This window comes from Mytilus trossulus, chromosome 7 (assembly GCF_036588685.1).
Source record: "Mytilus trossulus isolate FHL-02 chromosome 7, PNRI_Mtr1.1.1.hap1, whole genome shotgun sequence".
NCBI lineage: Eukaryota > Metazoa > Mollusca > Bivalvia > Mytilida > Mytilidae > Mytilus > Mytilus trossulus.
The window spans coordinates 63,114,783-63,133,402 of NC_086379.1; the positions used below are offsets into that span (position 1 = coordinate 63,114,783).

Here is an 18,620-nt window from a genome sequence, read left to right on the forward strand (position 1 = left end):
ACGTCAACATGGTCAACAGAAGGGTCTCAATATTTCGTGTTTCACATGCAAGAACATCAAATAAATATATGTCTATACTTTCTCATTAATATGTTTTGTCCAAAAAAACTTAAGGATACTTTTGATGTAGAAAAACAACTTTTTTATATAAATCTTATAGACAACGGGGACTGAATCGGTTGTCAAGGTATACAACACAGGGGTAATATTAACTTATGATTCCGATTTCAGAGCGAGAGATTTGTAAGAGATATCATGATTACTTTTTTTGTGAGAAATCTTGTGAAATATAAAAATACCATTTAATGAACAACTTAAGCCTGATACGACACAATGGTTTGCAGGTCGACAACCCACTAATTCATTTGTGATAATATAACACTCGAGAGAGAATATTAGATTTCCGCAAACCCTACTCTTTCTTAGTAAATGTACTACTTTACTAACAATATCAATATATGTAAATATGAAAATATTTTTATTAATTCAACAATTAAAATATTAATAACCTTTCAAATGACCCGCTGAGACATATATCGGCTTTTCAAATGTGTATTCTTTCTAGCCATTGTTTTTTTTTTAGAATTCTTATTTCGATTAAAAATTAACATGTATTTTTTGTTTATCCAATTCTCCATTAACAAAGTGCTAAAAGAACAATAATTGATATACATCAGTTATTATGTTAAATATTTATTGAAAAAGTTCAATTGATTTACCTGTAGAGGGTTTAAATACCTATATAGATTTCACGGTACTCTGATTAGACCAGTAGACTTGAAACTTTTAAGTTAATTGGTAGTACGGTTCTCAGTAAGTTCTAACCAGGATGTTATAAAGTTGATCATGTCGGAACATTCGTTTTTTACTTTGTGTGTTTTGTGTCTTGGATTGTTTCAGTATGGGTCATCTGAAAGTAAGTACAATATTCTTTTATTACTTATGTTCTAAATCATTCATTTTGGGGATACACTCTTGGAAGTATTTTCTGATATTTGGAAACCCCTGTAACCACTGACCCAAGTTTTTCTTCACAATTCATAAAGATATTAGATACGAATTTACAAGCACATGTATTAGATATCATATATGTTTGTTCTTTATTCCTAAATACCCTAATTTTTGTGTCAGTGTTTACACATAACAAGAAGATAAAATATCGTAGTGTAGAGATATAAGTGTTTATAAGAATAAAAATAGATCACCAAGCATCTTAGGTAACGTTCTGATCACATCAAAATACACTATTTTGAGAGCATATTTCCTGTTTTGTCACAGTGATATTTTGATCGCATGTACAAAAGAAAATTTATTTTAGGATTCATATTCGTGTATTTACTAGTGAATAGCTTTGTTCGATTATTTTAGCTCCTTTATTTTTGTAAATATCTTACAGTTAAAAACTTTATTTGTTTACAGAGGTATTCAAAATCGTGTTTTTTTAAAAAGATTGTGAAAAAGGCATTATAGATAATTACACAATCAGACATTATTTCTAAAGAAGAAAAAAGGGAATTAATTTGAACAAGGAATTTAACACTATAATAAAACTGATCCACTTTGTTAATATTTATGTTAGTGTAAATCTTAAGACTGAAAACAAGTTGGGACAGACATATCAAATAAAAAACCATGACAACTAAATTGGAATTTAAATCATGCACCAGGGTACAACTAAAACGTACAATAGGTTATTGGCCCTTGTATTATCATAAAGCTAAATCAAAATTAAACCAAAACAGAGAAAAGGGGGGATTTAACACATTACAGTTTAAATCATCTGTCCAATTAGTATAAGGTTTTCTCTAGTATATGTTGCACTAAATTATTCAGTATATTAACTGACTGACAATAGTTAATTTATCTATTAAATTATTTTTTGGAACAACAACAAAAAAGTATAAGTCTCATGGATTTATTTTACTTGACGACCATTTTCAATTTGTTTTTCGATCGGCCTTGTTGAAATAAAAACCGTATCATATAGTCAAATTATACATATGCCTATACAAGTAGATCAAATATACAATTTTTGTAGACTTTGTAAACATTACGTGGAGTCCTTAACCCCCATACAACCCCCACCCCCCAAAAAAAGAAGAATGTATTTGTCTATTTTGGTTAAATGGAAGTCATGTGCGGACGAATTGTGAAAGGTTATACCAATTTTCAAATGCTGATTTAAAATAATCGATAAGGAAAAAAATACAGATGTTTTCTTAAATGAAATAGATACATACAAATCCATGAAATCGTTATTGTCCCTCCATGCACGTGGAAAAGTTACAACAAACTATGATTACCTTCCATAATACAAGGATAGAAAAAGCTTGATCTAAACATTCGTATAGTTGACTATATCTTTATTCAAGGAATGATGATAAAAAAGATTGCTATTAAGTAAAGTATAATTTAAGCACAATTTTAAAGCTTCGTCGTTCTTTAACATGACCTTCCCATTTTAACATGGTAATAGATCCTTCCTGTCAGTGTGTTGCAGATATTGAGGATGATCACTATTTATTTTTTCTTTGTCCAAAATATGCAACCCGCAGTAGAGAAACCTGATTCAATCTGTATTTTCTCCCAAAAAAAACTGTGGTTCAGATAATATTGCAGAAACCCTCAACTCTCAAAAGTACAAAATATCAAATTTTCAAACAAGGTGACTTTTGATCAGAAATAAGATTTCTTGTACCTTATGAAGTGTTATTTATAACATGGACCCTCATCATCGTCCTCACTCAAACTATTATGTTTCACTCTTTTTATATATTTCCGTCTCTCTTCTTCATTTACAATTCGTATATTATGTATTAAAGATGGATTATTCTCGTAACATGCATGCTTATATTATACATATACATGTACATGTAATTATTGATTTGTATAACATGTTATATTGTATTACGGAAAAGACCTCTTAAAAGGTTTTGATTGTGTCTAATACAATTTGATTAGCTTGTTATTAAATGGAATGAAAATAATTGAAGATTTATATCATAAGATACAAAGTTATATATTCCTTAACAGTGAAAAATTATGGTGTGTGTGTATAATGGATTTATGGATACGAAATGCTTTGTAAAAATAAAAGCGCTCCAACATGTGAAAGGGTATCAATGGAACCTATTTGACAAAAACACAAAACAAACGAAAGTCAAACAAATAAAAAAAAACACCCATAGAACTTTAATGTAAGAATGTACTGCTAGAAAAATTTAAAATATAATTATATACAGTGATCGTGCTTATTTAATTCCACCGACTTCTCATCGCATAAATGATGCTTAAATGACTTTATTCAGAACTTATAGTTTTTAAGTAACAAGTGGTATTTTTATGACTTTAAAAACACGAGTACCCAAAAGACCAGGATTGTCACTCGCGTCATATATTAGGCTAGTACGGTTCGCGGGTCATGTATCAATAATTTATTGATAAATCAACCTTAAAGAAATTTATAACACACAGTTCCAGTCGAATAAATCGTTATTCATGTTTCAGTCATATTTTATAATTTTAATATTAACATTTTTAATGTAAGATGTTGGCTTCAATGATTATATAAACAAACTTTTCATAAGTTTGTTATTGTTTGGGGAAACCCAAGTTCACTTGGTAGGAGGCTGGGATTCCATTTGGTCTCATTAAAAACCAAATTAGAAATCAACTTACACGAATGCACCGATTTTATTTGAAACAAGAACTGAATTAAAATGTGTGATTTTTAATGTAACATGCACATGCATGGTTCTAGTTAAAAAGTAAATCAATTTGATAAAAGAAAATATATCGGAGCCTTTGGGGAAATAAAGAAGTTGAAAAACATAAGACTGAAAAATGCCCCAAACAGTATCGCTATGTTTTCTTTTCATTCTATATAGTTTTTAACCGACATAAATTAATAAGACTGAGGATTAGTTTAAAACTTCGATAACGTCGACTACAATACATTACTTGTATTTCACTTCAAATTCAGGATGTTTGCCTTGTAAGATATGATATGCGACGTATCAGTTGATATATTTTAAGTGACAAACCGATATACATAAAATTATGCTCACTTGATTTGGGATTAACTTAGACTACACAATATTTGTAGTTCATTGTAAGGTCTTCTTTGATGATACTAGTAATTTCTATTAGGATTTTTCGGCTAGATAGACTATATATATGCACATGTTGATTTTATTATTGTTACAAATGAAAACCATTGTATATGGCCAAAATCACCTGCATGGTATAACACCTTACTAGCATACAGACAGACACATACAGAATATGGTGGAGTATAGCTAGTCTAGAAAGGCGCCAACCCTTCCCTAACCTGAGACAGTGGTGTAACAGTACAACATAAGAACACACTATAAAAATAGTTGCACAGGGCTTTACTCATCAGATGGATACAAACAGAAATGTATCTCTCTCTAAAAAAAAACCACCAGAGTGAACGTTACATGGGCACTTTCACACAATAAAAAGACACTACGTATAGATGTGATAGTACTCGTAGTTACTAACAGCTAGTTCAAAGCCAATAAAAACTTATATTAAACTTAATATGCATTCATAATGTTAAGATAGTAAAAATCAGCTGACACAACCGAATCTATTTCGTGATTAACAGATGTCAACCAGTAGTTAAAGACAGTTGAACACAAACGTCGAACTAAAGCAATAAGAAAAATTGTGGATTCCCTTTTCTAAGTAGCAATATATACCAGAACATTCACGACCAAATATAGAAAAAATGGGAAGCTTGAAAAGATATATAATTACAAAGGTTATTAGGTCTTACGTATGAACTGAAAAATCGGCCATCTTCCTCTTGGTTTCAATATATACGTTACAACCAAACAAGTAACAATTGTATATTCATGACTTGTTATGCACAAACATTCATTTAACTATATACTATAACACTGACCCCATAGCTGTCATAGAACATGGCAGACAATTTGATATCAAATTACTGTAAAGGAAGCCGTTAGTGTGCATTTTAATAATTTTAACTTTCTAATATCTCACCATGTGCTAATTTTTTTTTTTTTTATTAATTAGAAAAAAGATTATTGGGGTATGTCAGTGGGCATATATTTTATGAAATTAGTTTCGTGTACGAGAACAAATGGTTTGAAAGGGAAAATAAATGTAAACAAGGCTGAACTACATTTATTGAATTGATTTGGCCCGTAGTCAAGAAGGGAAGAACTAATTTTCTTCTTGCATTGCTACTTAATTTTCATGGGTAGTGCCAATTGATCATTTCACACAATATATTTCAAGTCATTGTTGATAATGTAAATATTAAAATGTACGTATTATAGATTTCCCTCCATGCAATGACTTGATAAAATTAAGGGAACGTGGTCTTATACGATTGGATGAAAAAGAAATCATATTGTTGATATTTCAACGTTTAAATGACTTTCAAATGAGGTAAATCAAAAGCTTTCCACAACACCGTGTATAAATAAAATACTTCATACGACAGAAAATCGAATGTTCATTTTGTTGAAAACTTTTGCTTGTTTTTATCTAAGTTTTAGTTTGTAAAGTCTTCAAAGTTATTGGAGTGCTTGTAAGTTTAAATGGTTGTTTATCTAATGTCAAACTTGGTTTTGAAGTCCATTTAGTAATACCATATGGTCAATATTCCTATACTTGGACGTATTTGGCTTATGGTTTTTGGTGGTGGTTGTCTAATTGACAATAGTTCCACTTCTTTTATCAATGTTGATATTTTTTTCTAATAATTTGATGCGAATAAAGGGAAATGTATGGAATACACAAACGAGGCAACACTGATACGATACAAAACAACCAAAAGACGAGGGTACTCACATACCAAATATCAGCCCAATATCTGAAGGCGTTTAGAAAAAAAATCCGTATAACTGTGACTTTCAACAACTTATCAAAGTCCATGGCCTGTAATTTCCGCAATAATTAGCCGAGCAGAACAAAACTTAAACTTGATCTGTAACTTATCTTGGTTAAATCACATACCAAAAATCAGTCCAATATCTGAAGGCATTTAGAAAAAAACTCCGTATAATGGTTTGTTGCGGAATGACGGAATGACGGAATTTCGGAATTGTGGAATTTCGGAATTACGGACAAGTGTAAAACTATAAGGCACCGACAACTTCGTTGCGGGGCCATAACAATAACAAAAGGCAGTTATATGTCAAGTTCTGGCCCTTTGTGTTTTTCTTTTGTTGATGACTGGTATCTTATTGGCTTATATTGCTTTTATTCGCATCACGTGTCAAAAGTGGAACTACAACGCTGAAAAAATAAAAACCAGACCACTTAATTATATGAATTGATATTTCTAATATACAACAGAACACACACACCCAACCTCGCTCCCTGTAAGTGTGTGTGCAGCTAGTTTTTCATTGTGTCAGCATGGCAGCAATCTTTGTTTTATCTTAGTTTTTAAATTGTATCTGTCTTTACAGTGTTTCAGGTATTTGCGATGTTTTATTCTCAATTGAAAAAATATATAATACCAAAAATTCTGTATGTTGCTTTTCTTTTCTTTCAGAGATATCGTTTGACACCGGTATAAGTCTGGACGTTGTTGACCCCGACCTGTTGGGAGCTGAAAAAGATAATCTTGCTGATCCTGTAAATACAGGTATGTGTTAATAAAAAATCACCGAATTTACCATGATAGTTTAAACTAAATACTAGTAAAGCTGAAAATGGAAACGGTGAATGTGTCAAAGAGAGAAAAAAAAACTTACTTTCGCTTGTGGTCTTGTGTGGTCATCTTTAAACCAGATTCCACTATTGGATGAAGTTTTTATGGTTTGGACTTTTCAGTTTTACGAACCTCTTTTAGAAACTTATAACGGTTGGTCGCCAAAATAATGCGACTAGTCCACGTTTTTATTTTAAATAAAAAGTTAATCACAGCATTAACAGCATACGTTCATAACAACCAAATAAATGCACACGGACTGCCTAATATGTAAGATACCAACGTCTACATACTTGTTATTGGTTTCATTATTTTTTTTCAGGGAGTTACTTGTTTAAAGCAAACAGTAATGATGACACCAGAGCCTTGACATTGAACATATTGGTACGAGATTTCAAGTCGCCAAGTTCACTGTACTTCAGGGCTCATCCAACTTTCTTGAAATGTGTACAAGCCGCCATGACGCAACTCAGAAATGCTGATAAACAGGTAAAATGTTATAGAAATAGACATTATCTGAAATTCATAATAATAACTGTAACAAAGAGTTTCTACTGCAGGATGTTCTTGTAGAGCCTTTTTCGTGAAACTAGACAAGGCCGTACGGTGACCTATAGTTGTTAATGCTTGTGTCATTTTGGTCTTTTGTGGATAGTTGTCTCATTGGCAATCATACCACATCTTCTTTTTTATATCGAATGCCATTTAAATGTATCAGTATTCTCAAATATTTCACATAGATATTACGAGAAATTCTTAAGAGTATATGTCAGAAAAAGTATCATTTTTCATAAGTACATTTCCGATTCAAGCACGGTTTAAACGATTGTTTGTTTTTGGACTTGCTGTATACATACTTTGATTTCATTTACAACAAACAACAGCACATGGCATTTGTATACTATTTGGCCGTTTACACATGTCCGGTAAACCATGAGATCTCCACCAAATGATTAAGGCGAGAGAAAAAAAAAACCTACTTAAGATGAGACGTTGAGATTTTCTGGTATAACATTGGTATAACATATAAGATAGAGAAGGTCGAATTTTCACCAATTCATTCTCAATCTGTGAGTTTTGTTTTGGTTACACAGTAGAGAATCAGCAGAATGTCAGTCCATGTATAACTGAACGATAGTCTGATTGATGGTTTACCAGGCGTAGTTTTTGTCCTGTTTTTTTTCCAAATAAAATACAAAAGATAACTGGACTACGTATAACAAGATATGCTTGAACCAAATTTTCATTTTTACAAACATATAACTCTTAAGTATACTTAAAGAATGTTCATCAGGTCTACAACCTAAATGTACACAATACATATACTTGCAAACAAGTCTTACATTATACCTCTTTCTTTATTTCAAGGTTAAAGTTAAGCAGGGGTTCCAAACATTGAGTGACGTTTCAGGTGGTGTAACCGACCAAGACAATTACCTAAGAAGTGGTGCCGGTATCACTCTCGAGTTTAAGGCTGGAGTGACTGGTACTATAGATGATATCGTCACTGCTGTATTAAAAACATGCCCTGTTCCAATGATGGTGAGTAGTCGTGACACTGTAAATAATTTTAAACTCAAACACCCCAGTGATGATTAGAAACCGTAAATATACCGGTAAAGTCAATTACTGTTGTCATGAAAGTATGATGACCAATTCCAATCCAATTATACCAGTCAGCAAAATTATTGACAGCTTAAAAATAACCTTTCCATAGATGGTAAGAAGTGAGAAATCATATTTTTTTCTTGGTAGAAGCCATTGACTTTATCAGAAAAAACAACAGACTAATACAAGAAGCTTAATGTTGTATTTTGTTTCCTCAATTTTTAAGGGAAACACACTATGCATATAACTGTTTTTGGGTTATCAACTTTTCTGAGCAACTTCAAATTTCGTAAATCATTTCATTTATTGAACTTATTTTCAAATTACAGAAAATGGAGAGAGATATAGGTGTTGAGAAATTTGCAGATAGTGTCCATGTTCACATGAAAGGAGCTGATTATGATTCAGGCCCAACGTTTACTGGTTTAACAAATGAACAAACACACATAAGTGCTGGATTAGGTAAGACTGCTTTATCACAGTAGATTGAACAATGATACATTCGTTAAATTAAAAAAACGTAAAAAAAAAATGACCCGAAGCGTTTTCGAAGAATTTACTACTCTTTAAGAGTCTCCAAATTAATTGCGGACCCTTTTTGTATAGATGTGACAACATTTGTATTGTGCCATGTGAAAACCCGAAAGCCGTATGTTGACAAACAAACAGAGAGTATATAAAACAAAAAGTACTAGTACTTGATATTTTCTGAAAGTTTTGTCATTAAGATCCTGTCAGTTGTATTGGAGTGAATGATGTTATAAACGGACATCACAACGATAGTTTTGACCAAATAAAAGAAACCATGCAATTCGTAAAATCGACGGTATACAACTGGGACTATCTTTTAAAAAACACGAACTTGCTTTATCGCATAAAATACAAACATAATTTAATGTAATGGAAACCACCAAATAAGACCTTTCTTCTGTGTTCCTTTTAGATCCACAGAAAATCCCCGACTGCTCCAATCTTAACACAGTTGCAAATGGTGCTTATTACCCCGGTGGATACGACGATCCAACACAAGTAGTAGGGATAGTGGATGAACCAGTGGATAGAACTATGACGGTGGATGCTAGCAGGTACGTGGGTAGAAATGTTTTATTAGAAATTTGAGTGCCAATGAGACCAATTATCTATTATGTGATTTGACAAACAGGTACTGTATTGCCGTGGACGGTACTTATCAACAGGTTATTTAATGAGATATACGAAGAAATATAATTTAAAATTTAAACAATAATCATTTCCCGAAGTTGGATAGTCCTTTGGAATATTTAAGAATATTCGTTTGTAGCCCGATGTAATTGTTCAGTTATGACTTAGTCGAATGTATTGTAGCTAGCCTTTAATGGTATTGTTTACTAAGTTAATGAACGTGACTAATCTTTTTAATTATAACTTTTAGGCTTGTACAGTATCTTGGTGACAACGTCGACTTCAGTGATTGTCCAATTTATACAGGAAATACACTAACTGCAACAACGATAACTAAGCAAAGGTAAGAACAATATAGTATGGATTAAAACAGAACTTATAAGATATTACACAACATGAATATCAATGGTGAAAAAAGTATTGCAATGTGTACAACGTCCTGTAAAATAAACGAATGTGATTATGATCCATTAAAAGCCTGTTTTGTTGTCCATTTTTTTTAGCTGCTTCGGATAACTGACTGTACTTAATCTATCAACTTATTGTTGAGAAAAATGTTGAACAAAATTCAATAAGTTTTATTTTGATTTTAGGTGTGCACAAAGAACGATGACAACAAGAATGTACAATGCTGTCAAATACTTACAAAAAATGGTTAGAGATAATATGTCAGGTAAGACTAGATTTATAACCACTATACTTCAATAATTTATACGAGAAACACTAATCACTAGAAAACAAAAAAAACAAGACTGCTCTATTTGAGTAACACAAAAATGTATATTTGGTATGACATTATAGTCATTGTTTGCATCGCCCTTTTCAATTACTGTGGATTCATTTATTTTCGTGTGTACCAATTTTCGTGGTTTTAGGAAAATTTACATTTTCGTGGATATTTAATTTCGTTGTTTTGGCAAAGTCTACACTCATTCCTTTAGAAAATTTGTTATTCGTTGAACATTTGAATTCGTGGTTCTCCTGTACCAACGAAATCCACGAAAATTGGTATCCAACGAATAATAATGAATCCACATAAAAAAATTTAGAATCAAATGGTATATTCTAAAGAAAAAGGATATTGCTCTATGGACAATTCTTCATTAAACTATGCATCTAATATACATGTACAAATAATGTGTTTAGATGTTTTGTTGTAAAGACATTGCAACACATAACATAAACTAATTGAATCGGCATTATCCATCGGTATTTGTAGTTGTTGTTTCAATTTTTTTTGAAATTGTGCATGTTTTGACGTTTTATAACAACATTTGTAACAATATGAAACGTTTTGTTCAACAGACAAATTGGTTATCACAAAAGCATGGGATGATGATGGTACAAATCAAGACTCACTGCATTCTGAAGGTAGAGCCCTCGAAGTGGAAATGGTGACATCAACCGATATGGCAATGTTGTCACGATATGCTATATGTGCAGGAGTGGATTATGTTGCAAATAAAGGTATGCTGTTATACTGTTTAAATATGTAATACATAGTTAAAACTATACTAGTATTTGAAAATATAACATAATGATATCCTTAGAGTAAGTTAAGTATACCACTGCTATTGATCCGATAAGTATATAGGAGAAGTGATTCAAACACGGTATTAAGGAAGTGAACATTTGCATATGAAGAATTATTCTAATAAAGATTTAATAAAAGCATTTTATTTCATTAAATCATATTATCAGACCTTGACATTTATAACGATGAGAATTGCAGGATGACATGTACCAATATAAAGAAAACAGATTTTAAAATAAAATCAAATGGGTATGATTAAAGCGTGTGTCACTTGTTTCAGTGCATAAGGAATGAATTAAACCAAATATGTATATTTATGATAATCAAAACTTTGATCCAAAGAATACGATTTCATTACATTTGAACATAGGTGATCACCTCTTGTTGGCTGTAAAGAAAATGAAGGGTGATATAGCTAATATGATCCAGTTTAAATCCATTCAACTGATGGGAGTAGAACCAGCATCTTCGAAAAATTCATATTACAGTCTGCCATCTGAATTCACAGAAAAGGAGATTAATGCCAAATATTCCCTGTTTGACAGTAGTGGTCGGGTTAGTATAAACCTACACATTAGTGTACCAGTAATAAGTAAATGTTAGAAATGCATTTTGTATTTGAATTAGTTATTCCCTTCATGTTCTGTATTTAGGGAATTCTTTCCATCACATATATAAAAAGTTACATTCCTGATTTGTACACGATATATCTCTTAGAAAAAAAAGACAAATTCCTACACACGTAATTGCTTGACTCAACTTCATTTTAATTGTGGTGGATAGTAATCTCATTGACAATCATACCATATCTTCTCACTTTCATATTCAATAAATTAATAATGAAATATTTCATGGATTGTAGGAAGATTTCAAGCTTAATGACAATGCTACTGTTGGGATGTTTATGTCACAAGATCCAGACTATCGTTACTTCAGATTAGACCCTAGAATTGTCGAATGCTATTCTTCCATAGTTGAAAGTGAAAACAAAAACTCAGAGGACTGTAAGTATTATAATTAGTATTATATGTTCTCCCATTTATTTGTATTGTAGTCATGTCATGTAATGTTGCCATTTTACTGTTATATTTTACATTACCATAAAAGCGGGCGGTTTGGCATGCAACAAAACCAGGATCAACCCACCTTTTTTTTTTCTTAAAAAATGGAATGTACTAAGTCAGGAAAATGTCCATTGTTATATTATAGTTCGTTTCTGTGTGTGTTACTTTAATGTTGTGTTCCTGTTGTGTCGTTGTTCTCCTCTTATATTTGATGCGTTTCCTCCGTTTTAATTTGTAACCCGGTTTTGTTTTTTCTCAATTGATTTATAAGTTTCGAACAGCGGTATACTACTGTTGCCTTTATTTGATTTATTTCGAAATTGGCTTGTTTAAATGAACCTCTTTTTTCGTATAGCTTTAAGTTTATATAAATCCCGCAATTGCGCTAACAGAGGTTGCAACTTCTTCAGGTAAAGATTGCCTCAGATAAGAGTGGTTATCATATCTGATGTTTTCTTCTTGGTTTCTCAAACTTTGATTGTACAGGCACACTTTGTTTGCATACTAAAACCTTTATCGCTAGTCTGTGTTTCCGCTAACTCTCTTAAGGTACCATTCAGCCAAATGACAGAGCCTTTGTCGGATTTAAAAGATACATTTCAACTAGAATTTAATTTTCAGCATCTTCATCAAAATATTGATCCTGGTAGTACTGATTACCCCTTTTTTGTTTTTATGCAATCTAGCGCCTAATACCTTTCACCCTCTAAGCGTTCGACACAAGCGTTCTCATATCTTTTTTTTTCTTTCAAAAATGAAACTTGGATACAGAGAAAAAGCAACTATTAGTACATAAATCTGGTCAGTAGAAGAACGAAAAATCAACACTGACTGCTGAATACTGTAAGATTTGTTTTCAATATATTAATAGATGTAATTATGTATAATACTACTTAATATGCATTTTACAAATTTGCAGTGATTGAAGTAGAAGTGCTTCGTGGATTCATATCCAATCCCGAACAAGCATCTTTGATGGATGTTATGGACGATAGATACGAAACACACACTTTGGGAGTGGCTATACAGATAAGGTACAAAAATGGAACCCTTGGCCCGGAGTTTACACCTCAAAGACTTGCACAGAAGGCTGTTGAGCAGTGTTCACCTGTTTTCAATCACACCGGAAGTGACGAAGAGGCTGCGGGAATTGGTTTATACAAAGATAGTGTTTTTGTTGATATCAGAGACCAGTTTGAATTGTGGGTAGAAAAAGATGAATACATTCCAACAGGATATACACTTGAGACGTACACTGATTTTATGGAAAAAAGAGCTGAACTCGCAAATGGTATGTTTAAATCTTAAAATAAAAATGATAAAACGTTATGATTAAAATATGACTTCACATTTAACAGGTTCTGCAGTTTAGTAAGTAGATTCTTTAAAATAAAATTGTTTTAGAAATAATTTCTTACAAATCCACATTTATAATAAACGGAACAATGACCTGCAGGGAAAATTTACATAAGAAAAGTTTGTGCTATTACATGGACACTTTTTCTTGCACGATTATAGATAATATGTAAATGATATGCATTTTTTTCAGACTTCCGTATTGTTGACCCAGACGATCTGACAGAAGCATGCGCTCTTGCACATCCTCCAGCGAAGCAGTCCCTAACTTATGATTATGATGAACCCGAAATTTCCAAACGTAAAAGACGACGCAAGCGTGCAACGGCTGACGACTGCATACCAACCTATTCTACACCTCATTGCACATTAGTCGCCAAACACCTCCAGGAAGAGGTAGAAGAGATTTGGACTGAAACCAATAGAAAATGGATCTATCGCAATGCAAGTGAAGTAAAAGAAGCGCTGGACAACTGTTTAGGCATTTGTGGAACTTGTCTTACAGGTATGTAATTACAAATTTTAGTTTTGGTGTTATTTAGAGATATACCCATTTTAATATATTACATATGTTTTCCAAGTTTTTTTTCCAAAATTGCATGGTTCAATGAAAAATTAAGGATTTGTATATGTGACCTATGGCAATTCCCATTTACTTTTAACTAATTGTTTCCTTTTCTATACTTTTTACGTGGTTGATTTAATAAATTGTTATCAAAAGTACCAGGATTATAATTTTATACGCCATAATAAAACATTTTCTAATACTCCTAATAAGTAAGATAAGCAGAAATCATATTTTCCACAAGATGAGGTCCAAATATTCGTGTCTTGATAGTGGTGTGTGGGAAAATTAACATCGAACCTGGAACATGATAGACTCATTATACAAGTGTATAAATAAAAGTAAAATCACAAAAATACTGAACTCCGAGGAAAAATTCAAAACAGAAAGTCTTTAATCAAATGGCAAAATCAAATGATAAAACACATCAAACGAATGGACAACAACTGTCATATTTATACGTAAAACAACGCTCAGTTACTAGCTGAGGAACTGAAAGAACGATCATTATCGCTAATATTTAAACAAATAATGTGATTTATAGATTTAAAAATATTAAATTCCAGGTGCAATTTATGATGCTAAGCTGAAGCACTGTAACAACTTACTTCATTGGCTACCATTTGAAATGATGAACGACGATCCAGACATTACCAACTTTTATCCACGTGACAACTTGATAGCAAGAGGTTTGGCCTGTAATGGTGGTGAACATTGCCTGGAAAAGGCGCCGTTGTTTTCTATTTTGAGTAAGTATCTATTCACGTTTTTAATTAAGTATTATTTTATATCATGGTTAGTGTCTAGCCCAATGCATGAAACGAGTTTCTTGTTTGCGTTTCAGAAACATTACTTATTTATAATATAATTTCATTTTACTGCTATATTTTTGTTGAAATTTTCCTCCAGACAAAAGACTTCAAATTGGAAGTCCCTATTCGATCGACCGTGTGAGAGCTGTGAAGCCAGTCAAGGTCGTTAATAATTATCATCATCAACCCAATTCGTCAGAGGAATATTGCATATTGATTTTATACATTCAATTCATCTCTTCAACTTGAAATTAATCTTAAGAAAACCCAATAGCTTCAATTTCAAATTTAGAATATAAAAATAGGAAGTGTAAAATATATGCTGCATTGCATTCATTACTATAATTGACTTTTAGTGCCATCCATTAAGAGATTATACAGACCTGACCCCACCAAGAGTGTGAAGGAATTGATATATGCCTCTGAGGAGAACCCTACTCCATGTCCACAGATTCTGGATGAGTTGTATGCCAGTCATGCTAAAGGAATCGTCAAGTTTTGGGTTGCTGACGAAACTGATATAACCTCGTTTAAACATGGGCTCCAGGTAAGACACATTAATGCAGGAACGGTACCCAATTAAATGCTCCATTGAAACACATTTAAAGTCATAGTGAATTAATGGGACCCTGTTCAATTCATATTTTTGATAGCCTCCTTGGGACTTCTGGTTCATGTTAGGCATTTGTTTAAAACTGTTTAAGTGTCCAAGTACAATCTCAATGCATCATGACCGGCATTCCATTGCAATTTTTTTTTATTGACAAGTGGGTCAGTCTGTCTTCTTCCGGGGAAGATTAAAGGCTAGAATTAAGGAAATGTACTATATGTACTGACGCCAGAATACATTTAAATCAGTCAAATGTTTTACAGAAATTCAAACTAGAAAGCCTACCCTTTCAAATAAATCTACATTCAATTGCAGAACTAGTTTAATAATAACACTACACACGTTTAAACAAAAGTTATATATTTTTTATTAAGAACTACATACGTGGGTACCAGACTGGTTGCCATAACTGGGATCCTATTCCACTTATATTACAGATAGCAAAAGAAGACTTAGTGTGTTGAACTTTGTTTATTCATCAATGATTTTAAATGAAAAATAAAGGCAACATTAGTTTACCGGTCTTCAAAGGTCATAATTTGATTGAGAGAAAACAAATCACTCGTTTTTTCGGCTGATTTCTGGTCAGAATATGACATGGAAATTATTTCAACAAATTGCTTCTTATATTATTAGGTATTAATTCTTATAACAATTGTGGTCCCTACTCCCTCACCAAGTATATAGAAAATATCCTATAAAGTTATCCACCATGGTTAGAAGAGTTCGTTGAAATTTACGTAAACTTATACGTAACCGAATAGCACAAAATTGATCACTTTATCTCTAACGTTATGAAATATACATCCTTTAATATTTTAAGACTGCTATGTTGTACAACAAAGACGTGACCAAAATCCAGGTTTTCGTACTAAATGCCCACAGCAAAGAAGTAGTTGATGGTGTCCTTCAGGGTTTCACCAGGGAATTTGCTACCACTGGATGTCCTAAATATTCAAGAGAAACTGTAGCTGAGTTTGAAATCCTCGATCCACCTCATCGTAAGTTATTCTTTAATATCTTTAATCAAGTCAGACAATTGTGTCACGTACTCTAAATGAAGTTGTTTCAATGTCAAATCTGAACGTAAAATGTGTATACTTATTCGTAATCGTTCTTAAATTGAAAAAAAAACATAGGATGGTGACATTATGTTATTGTTAAAAGTTGATTTAGTATAAGCCTTTAATTCGCTTCTTTTTTTGTCACCAACGTAGATAAATATATGGTTTCTTTACACATATTTGATTATTTACATTTTGACTACTATCAAATAAAGAACTAAGCTAAAACCTATGCTTAAAACCTTATCATTTGATGCTTAAGTGTTGATCATTTTTTTTTTTTAATTTTTTTTTTTAAATTTTCTTATAAAAAAGAAGATGTGGTATGATTGCCAATGAGACAACTGTCCACAAGAAACCAAAATGACACAGACATAAACAACTAAAGGTCACTGTACGGCCTTCAACAATGAGCAAAGCCCATACCGCATAGTCAGCTATAAAAGGCCTCGATATGACAATGTAAAACAATATTAAAACAAGAAAACTAACGGCCTTATTCATATAAAATAAATGAACGAAACACAAATATGTAACACATAAACAAACGACAACCTTATCTTACATTCTACCGCAATACAATATTTAAATGTTTATTTTTGCAGATGTGCGTAGGAGAGCTGCATCACACGTCCACAACCACAAGAACAAGTTAGTTCTAGACGCAATGAACTGGGAGATGAATGACTTGAGAGGACCATAGAAGTGCCAATGTTTTAGTTTTTCTGTTAAATCATTATAATATTTTAATTTTATCAAATATATTCTATTTTTATTATTGCATTTTATATTTGTTAAAAAGTTTTGTGTTCTTCATCATGAAACAATATCAAAATAATATATTATTACCTGTATCTGTTGTAGTAGTCCGTCCATGTAAGTACTTTTTTTAAGGGGCAATTGAAATATCTTAATATTTTATTCAACAGTTACACAGGATCAATAAGTCTTTTGACGAAAGACGAAATGCGCGTCTTGCTTACAGATTATAAACCTTGTATGTTTTAACAACTTTTTAAAGTTCCCAAGATGGTATGCCCTCAACTGCTATGTAATACTTCTAACAGCACTAATTGATGACAAAAACAGACTTTCGAATATGAATTCTTTGATACCGTTGACAAGAAACAAGCATTCGTATTAAACACGGACGCAACTATAGTAACAAGTACGTAAAGTTACTTTGTTCTCTATATGTGTAGCTCATATACAATATATATCAGAACAAATATACAGTATGCCGAACGACATCAAAAGTCTTTTTTTAAAATGTTTATTTAAATGGTTTTTCTTTTAGACTTATGACAGAACACTGTTATGTATTGTTTGTTAGTTAAATTTTATTTTTGTGCTATCAAAATGATTTTATTCGTATTTGTTAATATTCGCTAATTTTTCAAATATTAAGTGTTATTAGTTATGAATTCCTACATCTTAAAAATTAAAACAGATGTGATAAAACATTTATCAGTATTATATACACATTTCTATTTTCTTGAATAAAAATTTCTTAGAATATCGTTTTCTTTAATGTATATTCAAAGTGAACAATATGACAGTTGTTATCCATTCGTTTGGTGTGTTTGATTTGTTTGAGCTTTTGATTTTTGCCATTTGCTCAGGAATTTTCTGTTTTGATTTTTCCTCGGAGTTCAGTATTTTTTGTGATTTTACTTTCCACCAATAATTATTCCACACAAAATGTTATGTCTAGACAAGGTAGTATGATTGGCTCATAACCGTCTCATATGATCTTTTCGTTTATCAGGCCTTAAACAAATCAAAACCTTAATTTCTAGTTGTGTTATTTGATATTTGCCAAATATGAATTCTCTAATTGATATTTAAATGTCAGTATCCTTTCAACCTTGGTTCTTCAATATGATTTTGATGAATGTAGGAACTAGGACTTTCATTTAAGATGGTAAACTATTTTCCCCATCATAGATACTTTGAATTTGATTGGTGGATTACTTCTCTTAAACATGATACATTCTAGTATTCATGCTATCAGGATTTAATTCCGAAATCTTGTTATGACTTTGCTCTTTGACATTGAAATTAAGCAAGTATACTACTATTGCATTTATGTATATATCACATTGAAAAATACGAATATATATATTTTAAT

At 31.8% G+C, this 18,620-nt stretch overlaps 1 protein-coding gene across 1 annotated transcript; it reads left to right on the top strand.

Annotated features, from left to right (window-relative positions):
• Nucleotides 1-738: 738 nt before the first annotated feature.
• LOC134726589 (uncharacterized) lies at nucleotides 739-17,192 on the top strand. The gene is made up of 18 exons (XM_063590998.1): nucleotides 739-916; nucleotides 6,557-6,649; nucleotides 7,038-7,204; nucleotides 8,084-8,257; nucleotides 8,653-8,785; nucleotides 9,267-9,408; nucleotides 9,735-9,827; nucleotides 10,078-10,157; nucleotides 10,790-10,951; nucleotides 11,072-11,097; nucleotides 11,361-11,573; nucleotides 11,881-12,022; nucleotides 13,002-13,373; nucleotides 13,632-13,943; nucleotides 14,570-14,752; nucleotides 15,172-15,362; nucleotides 16,249-16,426; nucleotides 17,095-17,192. The coding sequence occupies exons 1-18, from the start codon at nucleotides 847-849 to the stop codon at nucleotides 17,190-17,192; spliced, it is 2,829 nt and encodes a 942-aa protein (XP_063447068.1). The 5' UTR covers nucleotides 739-846.
• The last annotated feature ends 1,428 nt before the right edge of the window (nucleotides 17,193-18,620 follow it).

Coding starts and splice junctions, on each gene's coding strand:
- LOC134726589 (XM_063590998.1), top strand. CDS start 847: ATGTCGGAACATTCGTTTTTTACTTTGTGTGTTTTGTGTCTTGGATTG. Junction 12,023..13,001: donor AAACAAAAACTCAGAGGACT/GTAAGTATTATA, acceptor ACAAATTTGCAG/TGATTGAAGTAGAAGTGCTT. Junction 15,363..16,248: donor CGTTTAAACATGGGCTCCAG/GTAAGACACATT, acceptor TAATATTTTAAG/ACTGCTATGTTGTACAACAA.